The sequence below is a fragment of the Quercus suber genome, unplaced genomic scaffold (genome assembly GCF_002906115.3).
Source record: "Quercus suber isolate HL8 unplaced genomic scaffold, Cork oak 2.0 scaffold_8, whole genome shotgun sequence".
NCBI lineage: Eukaryota > Viridiplantae > Streptophyta > Magnoliopsida > Fagales > Fagaceae > Quercus > Quercus suber.
In genome coordinates, this window is record NW_027069474.1 from 3,063,940 (window position 1) to 3,077,035 (window position 13,096).

General features: G+C 32.8%; 1 protein-coding gene across 1 annotated transcript; it reads left to right on the top strand.

Moving 5' to 3' along the window:
- Window positions 1-1,966: 1,966 nt before the first annotated feature.
- On the top strand, window positions 1,967-4,937 carry LOC112009861 (GDP-L-galactose phosphorylase 2). The gene is given in 10 exon segments (XM_065775932.1): window positions 1,967-2,713; window positions 2,918-3,039; window positions 3,153-3,212; window positions 3,314-3,371; window positions 3,374-3,567; window positions 3,647-3,686; window positions 3,689-3,831; window positions 3,955-3,979; window positions 3,982-4,202; window positions 4,334-4,937. Coding segments are annotated over 10 exon segments (1,323 nt in total). The 5' UTR covers window positions 1,967-2,592; the 3' UTR covers window positions 4,673-4,937.
- The last annotated feature ends 8,159 nt before the right edge of the window (window positions 4,938-13,096 follow it).

Consider the following 13,096-nt stretch of genomic DNA (forward strand, 5'->3'; position numbering starts at 1 on the left):
CATTGTTTGATTTAATTCTATCATCCGTGTAATAAACCCAAAAAAAAAAAAATTTGGCCAATAGCATCATTACAATTAACCAGTCCTGTGCGGTAGCACGGGATTACATACTAGTAATGTTAATGTCAAAATAAACAGAATAAATTTAGAATATTCTTTTAAATGAAAATTAATCTTTAGATACTCAGAATCATCCCACAAAATAGCAACCAATTAATATTTGTTTAGAATCTATTTAAATACTTAGAATCATTCCATATAAATTTCACATAACATTTCTAATATAGGGCTTGTTTGTGACATGTCAATTAAAGAATCAATAGAATACAATTAACCTTGAGAATTTATAATCCATACTAAAATTTTGGACACATGATTATTATTATTATTATTTCAACTTAAAATACTTATTTATATGCATTTTTTAACATATATGCTTTGTTGTGCAATATTTTAAGAAAAATATTTTTAGAATTTTACTGTGTTTATTTTATTGTAAAATTTGGTCAAACTTAAAAATGTTTTCCTTTGGCTATAAAATTTTTTGTAAAATATTTTACTTTTAAAAAATTATTAAAACATTTAACAAAACCACACAATGGCTCTCCCAAATCTGGTGGTTATGTTGGTTAAGCGGTTGGTTTTGATAGTTTGTATTTGAAAAATTTTACATGTCACACAAAATACTTGAAAATATTTTACTAAAAGTGTTTTCAAATGTAACTTCAGGACAAACAAAACAATAAATACTATTTAATAGATTCTTAAAAATACAACTTAATAAAATATTATAGCTTTACAAGAATTTTTTTTTTAAACATTAAAATAGCATTTTCCCTTAGCATGGAAGACCTTTTAGTGTAAAAAAAAAAAAAAAGGCTCTAAACATAATTTATTTAAAATTTTTTATTAATAGAAACTCATCAAATATCCAAATACAATGAAAATTCTAATTATAAGATAAATATCCATAAAATTTATATACAATTTGTTGAATTGAGTCAATTTCATATTAGTTTATCACTAACATAAATGTTTTATTATTTACAATTAGAAACTTATTCTCTCAAAAAAAAAAAAAAATTAAGACCAACAATTTTTTTTTAAAATTTTATTATTTTAAAAGAAGTCATAATATTTTGAAAAATGATATATCTTTGATATTTTTATAATACTTTTACAATAAATTTTAAGTCACAAATAATAATTATTTGTTATTATTAAGTGAAAATGTAATTTTAGGTCCAAATTTAATCCAATAACAATTAATACTTATAAAGTTATAATTTGCTGTAAAAATGTTATAAATTTGATTTTTTTATTGCATCCGTACATCTGTCGTGGTCCCCTTTTTTTCCGGGCAAAACAACAATAGGACGTACATAAGGTTTCACAGGTGGGACCGTGGGACTCATTGTATGGAAACCTCCTCTCTCTCTCTCTCTCTCTCTCTCTCAATAATTGTGTTTGTGTTGTGTTGTAGACCAAGTGTACGTATAGCACCAAGACCACTAGAAACCCAATAGTAGTACTGACACACAAACACAAACCACGGCCAAACCACAACCACAACTACTATTTCTCTTTATCTATATAACAACCCCATCATCCCCCAAAAGTTTCACACAACACACACCCAAAAAAAAAAAAAAGATAGCTCTCTCAAAAGCCTGTGACTGAGAAAATCCTCAAATTCTCAAAGCTTTGGTTCGTAAGTTTTAGTATTTCAAAGAAGAAGAAGAGAAGAAAGCGGCGTTGAAGAATTGTATGTAGGAGGGGGTAATACCCAGGATAGACAAGTTGTAGACATCACGGCTATACACAGAGTTCCACGGCCTCTAATTCATGTCCGAGCAGTACGACGAAAGGGTTGTGTAATTGAGAGCAACCCTTCGCCGCACGGCGGGCGTGGCGCTTTGCCTTCCGAAGGCGGTAGCCCTTCTGACCTGCTCTTCCTTGCTATCACACAACACACACCCAAAAAAAAAAAAAAGATAGCTCTCTCAAAAGCCTGTGACTGAGAAAATCCTCAAATTCTCAAAGCTTTGGTTCGTAAGTTTTAGTATTTCAAAGAAGAAGAAGAGAAGAAAGCGGCGTTGAAGAATTGTATGTAGGAGGGGGTAATACCCAGGATAGACAAGTTGTAGACATCACGGCTATACACAGAGTTCCACGGCCTCTAATTCATGTCCGAGCAGTACGACGAAAGGGTTGTGTAATTGAGAGCAACCCTTCGCCGCACGGCGGGCGTGGCGCTTTGCCTTCCGAAGGCGGTAGCCCTTCTGACCTGCTCTTCCTTGCTGGTGGTGGTCACGCTGCTCTTTCTTCGCTACTAGTACTATATTAGTTTTTTTTGTATTTTTATTCAATCTTTTAGCACCATTTACAAACCACTAGCCTAGCCTTGCCTTTTAAGACTTTGCTTTTCTTGTTGTTCTTGTTGTTTCTGGGTTCTTAAGAGCGATTTTAGATCTGGGTTTAAGCGAAAGTTTCAATCTTTGTTGTTGTTGTTGTTGTTGGGTGTCGGGGTATTTTGGTTTATTTTGTTAAGTTAGAAGAAGAAAAAAAAAAAAACAAAGAAAGAACGAAAAGATGTTGAGGATCAAGAGGGTTCCTACTGTTGTTTCGAATTACCAGAAGGATGAGTCAGAAGAGGTTGCTCGCCGCGGAGGGGGATGTGGCCGTAACTGTCTCAACAAGTGTTGCATTCAAGGTATTTGTTGAAATTCATTTTTTGCACGTGGATTTTGAGGTTTAATTTTTGGTTTATGTGTTGGTTTTTGGTTTTTGAGGTTATTTTGTTTTGTGGGTATTGTTTGAAATGCTTTGTTACTAAATGGGTGTAGTTTGTGTGGGATTTTGATTTGTTTGGTATGGGGGGTGTTTGATTGTAAGATGTTTTGGATTTTGATTTTAGGGGCAAAGCTGCCTTTATATGCTTTCAAGAAGCTGAACAAGGTTGTCTGCGACAAGGGTTTGCCCGAATTTGAGAACAGAGAGCCTCCCGTGGCCTTTCTGGACTCACTGCTCCTTGGGGAGGTACAAATTTTTATATTTTGAGGAAGAATGAACCGAAAATTATGTCTTTTTTTGTTTGTTGGTGGTTGTATAAAATCAAGTGTGAGCTCAAGTTGATTCCAATTTCATTGTAGTGGGAGGATCGCGTGCAGAGAGGGCTCTTTCGCTATGATGTCACTGCCTGTGAAACTAAGGTCTCATTTCTGTCTCCCTTTTTTAGGATGAAGAAGATTTGAGTACTTATTGAACTGGGACATGTGGGTTTTTACCAATTTTTGCAATATATTTGGTGTAGGTGATTCCGGGTCAGCATGGTTTCATTGCCCAGCTGAATGAGGGTCGCCATCTTAAGAAGAGCCCACTGAGTTCCGTGTTGATAAGGTTCTCCAGCCCTTTGATGGAAACAAATTCAACTTCACTAAAGTTGGGCAAGAAGAGGTGCTCTTCCAGTTTGAGGCAAGCGAAGATGGTGAAGTCCAGTTCTTCCCAAACGCCCCGGTTGATGTTGAGAATGCTCCGAGTGTTGTTGCCTCAAGTATGTACTTTCTTGTGTTTAACTCTTTGTTTCTTTGAGATTTACTTGAGCTAGCATTTAGTAAGATTCTGTATTGTTACATGCAATTTACAGGTTAGTCCTATTGAATACGGGCATGTGCTTCTGATCCCTCGTATCTCGAGTGCCTGCCACAAAGGATTGACCGTGACAGCTTCTTGCTTGCTCTTCACATGGCGGCAGAAGCTGGAAATCCATACTTCAGGTTGGGTTATAACAGCTTGGGTGCATTTGCCACCATCAACCACCTTCACTTCCAGGTATCTATCATCTACTCTCGCTTACTCCATGAACTTAAATTTTATGTTTGGATTATTTGTATTTTTGTACTATTAACTATGATTTAGTAAAGGAAAGGAAAATTAATATATTCTTTGGAACAGGCTTACTACTTGTCTGTGCCCTTTCCTATGAGAAGGCTCCCACTGAGAAGATAACCTCAACGGATGGTGGTGTGAAAATCTCTAAGCTGCTGAATTATCCAGTCAGAGGTCTTGTCTTTGAGGGCGGAAATACTCTGCAAGATTTATCAAACACTGTTTCAGATGCCTGCATGTGCCTTCAAGATCACAACGTCCCTTACAATGTCCTCATTGCTGATTGTGGAAGGCGTATCTTTCTCTTCCCACAGGTAAATTGTTTTGAAATATATTTATTTTGTGTGACATTTTTTTATAAAATATTTACTAGTTGTTGGTTTGCTAACATTAATAGTTATCATCAGTTGCGCTCATGTTTTTTTGGGTCCTATGTGATTAACAGTGTTATGCTGAGAAACAAGCTCTTGGGGAAGTTAGCGCTGAGCTTCTGGACACCCAAGTAAACCCGGCTGTGTGGGAGATTAGTGGGCACATGGTGTTAAAGAGGAAGAAGGACTTTGAAGAGGCGTCTGAGGAAAATGCTTGGAGGCTCCTTGCTGAGGTCTCCCTCTCTGAAGAAAGGTTCCAGGAAGTGTATGCTTTTATCTCTGAAGCCATTGCTGCTCATGCCTCACTTGAAGACTCTGATGGCAAATCTGAATCTCTTGAGCACGTGGATGCCATTAACAACCCCCTGTGCGCTATGGCGACTGGGACACAAGAATGCCTAGTTCTGCAGTAAGAATTAGGCTCTGACGACCATATCAGAGGTGTTTTGGTCTGAGTCAGTTATTTCAGTCTGCTGTTTGAGTTTGTATCCGTACCTTAATGGATGCTCAGAGTTGCGTAAATAAGCAAACTGGGTTTGCATTGTTGTAGTACCGTTTGTGTTTGTGTTATCTGCATATTGGCTCTGTAATATTATTGTTAAGACGTGTTTCATGGGTTATGTAAAATACACTGTTTGCTGTAATAAGATAATAATGAAGGTTGAATTTGTATGTGTATTTGGATGTGCGAGCTGTTTATTTCTCGTTTTTCTTGTTTGCTAGTTAATGGGAACGGGAAAAAAACACAAAATGTCCAGGCCTAGGAAATAGCCTCGACAGTGATAATGTGACAAGGATGACTATTGATCTAGGATTCTTTCATAATTTACTCATATTTCAACATATTTGTGATGGAAATTTTGATTTGCAGATTGTAGAATGTAATGCCATAGAAAGCTAGTGGTTCTGTCTTCTTCACTTGCTATGAGTGGTTGTGTCTTCTGCATTTGACATGAGATTAAGATAATTTCAACCTAATTAGTTCCTACACATTATCTAAATCTTTCTGCTTCAATTAACTTCTTGTCTAAATCTTCAGGTGCTTCTGCTGCTCTTCAAATTGTAATTATTTTCCTTCTTTGAAGAACAAATCAAAGGTACTTTATTGCCAATGCTACCCATGCAATCAGACCTTTTTGCATTAAGATCATAACTTATATCTTCCGTTTAATATGTTAGCCATACTGCTGTATGTCAGAGATCAGATCAGACATAAACCATTTTCTTTGGAAGAACCTTGCTTGCACCAACCATTCTAGGATTATAATTGTTTTTTGTCACAACTTTGACATGGTAGGTTGTGCGTGACTGCCTACATGAGTTGTGGCAAAAAAAGTTCGTAGTTATAATTTTTTTTGGCACATGGACAATCTTTAGCTTCGTGGCGTTTCATGTCTGTATTAACTATTATGACAAACGTTATCTCTGGTGGCTTCTTGACTCTCAAAAAGTCTATGTAATCCTTGGGGAATATAGAAACACCCCCTTTAGTTGAATTTACGATAGTCCCGCAAGGATACAGTGGTAGGAAGGTTAGGTACCAAACTTAGCATATAGGTTGATTATCTCAACTTGCGTCTTTGTCTTTAAACGGGCAGTATAATATTATTTATTGGAGTTGTGAAGGTCCAATCTTAATTAAGGTCCAACTACATTATCATAGTTTAGGTTTATTGTACTAGGACAATTTTTTTTTATTGGTTGATAAACTGGACATATTTGTAGTGTAAGCAAAATAATCATAATCATACTGATAGTGATAATATTTGTAATAGTAAAGTAAATACAAGTTAGTCTTGGATCTATTATACATAGCCTTATGTGGATCAATGTAGGAAAAACAAGGTCATCATACTAAAATGTAAGCTTTTAACAACTTAAATGTTGTGAACATAGAGCATTATGTCGAATTACCTTAATTCTTTGAGTACTTTTACTCTATAACCCTCTCTCGCTCACAATTCCAACATCTATAGTAGAAACTTTAATAGCGATGTTATTTCACAAGTTTATTTCATGATATTTATTGGTTTAAGTACATCTCAATTAAGTAAAGATTAATTTATTGTGACGGATCCAAAGAAATAGCCAAATACTCAAAGATTTTGAAATTTGGACACTCATATTAAAAAAGAAAAAGAAAAAGAAAAAGAAAAGTCTAGTTTACACTATTATGACTTCTATAAACACCGTGTTAATACTGCTACATGCCTACATACAAGAGCAAAAATATCCCACCTTATAGGAAATAGGGAATCTTTTGATTTTTTGTTGATAGTGGTGAGATTAAAAAATATTACTTGACCACATATTTTATTCTTCCTTCCAACTATTGCTCAATCACTATGGATGACCAATCAATTGAACAAAAAAAAAACGTGATATGTCCTGTGAGACTGGTGGCTGCTTTATATTCATAAAGATTAACAAAGAAGTCTTCTAATTAAAATATAAACAAAACAGAAAATCACAAAAAAGTAGTTGCAACTTACCTTACAAGAACAAGTTAGTAAAGCCATTTGTGCTTTGAGATGAATGTTAGACTAACAATATTGTTACTTAAATCAATGTGCACGTGCTATGCATGTTAATTTTTCATGAGGTTTTTGGTTGAATATTGCAGAAAATCATGTTTATTTGTGATATGGATACTATTCAAAGTTATTTGAAAATTTGAGGAAAGAGAGTGAATTTCGGCAACGGTGTTGCTGAAATTCTAACAAAAGTATGAGAGAGAAAAGATAAGTGATATGATGGAAGGAGGGAGAAAAAATTTGAATTTTGGTAATCTCATTATTAAAATTCTTGCTGCCCAAAACTCTGCCCGCTAGGTGAAGTGCCCGAAGTGCTAGGTGGAGTGCTCGAAAGGGAAACCAATTGTGGCAACCAAGTTGTTGAAATTGCAGGGGAGTGAGGAGAGAGAAAAATAAGAATTGTGGCAACCAAGTTCCCGAAAATGGGAGGAAAAAAGAAGAAGAAAAGAATTGTGGCAACCAAGTTGCCAAAAACTTGGGGAGAAATTTAATAGTAATTTAGGCAATGTAGTTGCCGAAAAAGAGGGGGGAAAAAGAAGAAGATTTAGGCCGAAACTTGAAGGAAAAAAAAATTGTGGCAATTGATTTGTGGCAATAGAATTGCCGAAATGGGAGGAAAAAAAATAGTAGCAGTTGATTTGTGGCAATGTTGTTGCCGAAATGGAAGGAAAAAAAAAGGGCAGTTGATTTATGGCAATGGAGTTGTTGAAAATTGGAGAGAGAGAGAGAGAGAGAGAGGATAAAAAAAATATTTTGGATTCTTATTCTAAAAAGTACACATTCTTATTTTTTCCGTGTGTCAGTAGTTTTTTTTTACCGAAGCAGTTTGGTTTGTGTGTATGTGATGTTCTTTCATTTCGTATAGTAAAAGTATTCTTTGCATGATTTGCCCTATGAAACAAATAATGAATCTAGATTCAAAGTACATTGATTCTTATTCTCAAAAAAAAGAAAAAAAAAAGAAAAAGAAAAAGCACATAGATTCTTACAATATGAAATTGAAGAAAAAAATGATTGATGTGCACACTGTAAAAAAAAAAAAAAAAACTGAGATTTTTGCAGAGATTCTTTGCAGTGAATATATGTTTATAGTTAAGTAATTTGTTTGTATCAGAGTGTCCCATCTTAGTTTGTGTTGTGTTGTATTTAGTCAATTGGCATATCTAGTTATACAATTTAAAATCTAAGAATTTAACTTATATGAAACTTGCATCCTATTTAAACAACACTAACGTTACTAAAGTTTCCACGGTTCTTATTTTCTACTCTTTTTCCCCTAAAAATTCCATCAACCTTCTTCTCCACTCTTATTCCTCTCATAATTCTACCAATCATTTTCAATTCACACGTGCCATACATTCTACAAACAACTATAAGGAACAACACTTGCAAATATCTATCTGTCCTTTATCTCTTTCAAGATGAGTTACATCTCTTAAGCAGTTACTTTTCTTTTTATAATATTCATGTTGATATGTTTTAGGGGCATAGATAAGCATGAAAATCTTGTTTTTGTTAAATTATTTGTTCATGCAAATCTTTTTTTGTATTATGTGTTTTGCAATATTAACTGATTAGTATGATATGTTTCAAATTATTAGTCCATCAATTCTTGCCTAAAATTTCATATAGCAGACATATATTTCAAAATTGACATAAATTTTCCTTAAAGAAATATTTACTTTGTTAGCTTATAATATACATGTATGCTATAAGAAACACCCCCCCCCCCAGGGCCTGCAACCTCCGTGCTTTTTTTAATAGCAGCAGTACGTAACTCTTTATAAAGGAAAGCAAGTGTGGCACTACCTTAGCTATATTCCCTAGCTACACCAAAGTCTGCTAATAGCTGGAGAAATCAGCAATGCAATCTACTTTGGCTCTTATTTCCAAATAGTAAATCCAAAACCTGTAACAAGTATGCCCTAGCATACTGTGGGATTGTTATAGCATTGGCACCCTTTGTAGGATTGAGAATGTATTCCTTACCAAGTTATTTTAAGGCCACCATATTCCAATGCTATTGCAGGTGGTGTCACTCCAAGTAAATTCTAACAAACTGTTTCCCAGTTCAAATTAGTGGGCCTGCACACTGCATTGCCATCAATAGGCATTCTTGTAATGATTGCTATGTCCTGTAGAGTGATCGACATTTCACAAGTAAGTAGGTGAAATGTATGGGTTTTAGATTGCCACCGCTCTACCAAAGAAGTGATAAGACCCCAGTCAATATCTATATGTGGTAGGCGGGCAACATGGTATAGTCTACATTGATGCAAATATGGGGTGATACGCTCGCCTAACTACATGGGGGGGGGGGGGGTGCAAATGGTTGGGTTCACACTTGTTAGGTGGAAACTTGAAATTTTTAAAAAAATGTACAATGTTATATTGCTAATGTTGAAATTATTTTCATGTAAATTGAATAATTGTAGATATTACTAGGACATTAATAAATTTTGATCTCACAACGTACATTGCCTTCCATTGCATCATTAGAGATGTGATATTGTTGTTGAGTTAGCAAAGAATGATCGAATAGCCCAAGTTCCATTTCAAATATACACTACATTAAATGCTACGATGAGTTAAACCATGCAACATCCATTACCTCTATATTAGTAGGAAATTGTCTATAAATCAAACTAAATTAACCATTTTTTTTTTGGACTGAGATAACATCTATGACATTAATGAATTGATAATAAAGACTATTAAGATCTTGGTCAACCCTTAATTAAATAGAATATAACAAATTAATCATAATCGTACTCATACTCATAATTGGAATGGAATCAACCCTAATTATCGTATTCTTAAATTCATACACACATAATATATAGTGTAAGTGAAGATGCATTTCATAATGTCTTTAATATATAAACATTGAGATTAAAAAATTACAATATTTGAAGGTATATTTTTTACAAACCATCTATATTAAAAATTACAAACTAAGAAAATAATTTCCAATTAAATTAGAGGGTTGAGAAGCTTACTACAATTGTGATACAACTGAAGAGATGTAGGAATTATAGAGTGATACTTCAAAAAAAAAAAAAAAAAAAAAAAAAAAAAAACACAATCAGATAATATAAATATCTTCTAAAAAAAATAATCTTAAATAAAAGCAAAAGAACTATAATAAAAAATAATAAAATTAATATATAGTGACTACTACAGTTTTTTATGCTAAATATTAAATATAACTTACAATGCTTGTAGTTTATAATAAAATTGAAAGAAACTCAAATAAAGGATTTATGAAGCAAAATTTTCATAATAATAATAATAATAGTTTTAGCAAAAATAATCATACACACAATAATTAATATTAACTATAATATAACCATATATAATATATACAATATATTAGCGTAATATTTATAAAGCATGTAATTAATTTTCATTTCACAACCTATAACCACCCAAAAAAGTAAAGATTTAAGAGAACTTAATACATTTTTATACCAACTAAACTTTAAAGAAAAAGAAACACAAATGTATGATTTATTGTACTAAATAATAAAAATAATAATACACATACATATCTTTATTATAAACCAACAAACATAATATGCAATATATTTTGTCCAAGTAATAGATGTAATAATTGATAATAACAAAGTAAAAATGATTATAAAAAGATCACAATAATACAATTTATTACAATTTTTGTGGTAATATAATAGTAACAATAAATAATATTAAATCATTTCAAAATTAACAAAACACATATATAAATTTAATTAGAGAGTCAAGATGCTTATCACAATTGTGATACCAACTAAAAGAGTGAGAATTATAGAGTGACACTTGCAACCAAAAAAAAAAATCAGATAATAGTAAATAAACACAAAATAACAACAACACTGAAAAGTTTGTGAATTAGTTTGACCCTTAAAAGAGTTCAAGATATTGTATTTCTAATAATATCAACAAGATACTTGAGATTTGCTACAAGGCAATATTCTGCAATGAGTGAAAAATATTTGAATTTCAAAATAGATTGTTCCTAACCTAAGTTAAAGGCAAACAAGCTATGCTGAAGTTATGGACATCAATTAAAAGATATTTGAAAATAAAGTATTCCTAGCCTAAAAGCATAATTTTCTTTTTATAAGCACTTAAGTATGTCATAGGCTAATTATATGTTATCAACTACAAAATAATCAAATTCATCTATGGTGATTATTACAATTTATTATGGTAAATTACAAATATAACTAAAAATGCTTGTAGTCCTAACCATAAAGAATTCATTAATCTAAAATTTGAATAATAACAACAGCAACAACAATAATCATAATCATAATCATAGTCATACAAACAATATTAACTACAAAAATACATAATATTTTACAATGCCAAAATTCCTATTAAATTTTTTTCTCTCCTCACTTACAATTTTGGCAACTTGGTTGCCATAATTTTTTTTTCTCCAATTTTCGGCAATTTGGCTGCCAAAATTCCTATTAAATCCTCCCCTAGCTTCTAATATTTACAAAGCATATATTTATTACAATAATAATAAATTTGCTAATTTCTAAAGCTAACAAAGCAAAGCAAAAAACTCACATTAACCCAAAACTTACAATTCTTAGTTGTGCACACTAGAGCAAAGTTGAAGAGTAATAAACAATGAAAAATTAGAAGTAAGTGAAACAATATGAAAAATGTAACTTTCTCTAAGGAGATGCATTGCAAAAAGTGATGCTGCATGCTATATTTTATAACGAGAAGCAGACATAAAAATACAAAAAAGAATCTATACATGACATAGATTCTATATGTGTGATATTAGTAGGTTTTATTGGGAATGAATAAAGAATATATTCTATGTACTTAAAGTCTTTGGAGAATAAGAATCAGGAAGAGGTGATTGATTCCTCCAATTTTCAATGCCATAATTTTTTTTTTTCAACATGCCAAAATTCCTATTAAATTTTTCTCTCTCCTCCCTTTCAATTTCGGCAACTTGGTTGCAACAATATATATATATATATATATTTTTTTTTTCTCTCATTTTCGGCAACTGGGTTGCCACAATTTCTTTTTTCTCCCCTATAATTTCAGCAACTTGGTTGCCACAAATTTTTTTTCCTCCTATTTTTGGCAACTTAGTTGCCACAATTGGTTTTTTCCCTTTCGTGCACTTCTCCTTCGGGCACTTCTGGGTAGCAGGAATTTCGGTAACCTCATTACCGAAATTCAAATTTTTTCTCACTCTAATTATCACATCATTTATCTCTCCTCTCTCATCCTTTTTTGTTAGAATTTCAGCAACGATGTTTCTGAAATTTGCTTCTTTCTTCACTTTGCCAAATAACTTCCAACAATTCCCATATCACAAATAAACTCACTTTTTGCAATATTCAACCAAAAGACTTTGTTGGGTTTTATGTTTGGCAAAAAGATTTTTTGCCAACTTATTTTACTATTTAGTTTATTTTTCCTACTATTCATGGGTCCCACCACACTTTTTGGTACTATTTGTTAGGTTCTAAGACTTTAGAATCTTAATATATTAGAACTTCATTGTGTAATGTTGGCAAACTTTGATCAAAACTTGTTAGGTTCTAAAGATTTAGGAATTTATGTATTTAAAACTCTAATGTGTAATGTCGGCAAACCATGATCAAAACAGGTTATTTAGTCTTATTTAAACTTGCTCAAAGTTGTGTCTTTTATGTAAAGTTAGAATCGAGTGGCTGCAGAAGTATTAGTAACTTTTGGTTTGGCTTGATCGATCGAAGCTTAAACTCGATCAATCGAATATCGGGCAGAATGTTTTTTTCTGCAGAATTTCCAACTCAGCCCAAACCCATTAAGGATTAGGGTTTTAGATCTAATTCTCCTAGTATATAAAGAAAACCCTAGCCACGTTTTTAGTGTAGCTCTTGTTGCTCATATTGCTGTTTGTGTGAATCTTTTGTGAGATCTGTGAGGAGTTTTCCTTCACACAAGCTTAGGATTATCAAGAGGAGATTTCTTCAAGACCTTGATGATCATTCAGTTGTTGCCATAAGAGCTTAAAGATACACAAGCGGGTGTGCTTGTATTTGCTGGAGAATCCAAGAAAGAAGGAGTCCGTGGTCTTGGAACTTGCACGTGGTCGTGTTAGTAAGTTCTACTGGTGGGTAGCAATAAGAAGTCGAGCATGGGGGCTTGTAAGTCTTATTGTATGAACTTCGATTCTTTCAAGATAGTGGATTCAAGTTTACCTTGAGGATAGTTAGGTTAAATCCTTCCCAGGTTTTTTACCGATTTGGTTTTCCTAGGTCATCATATTTTTGTGTTATT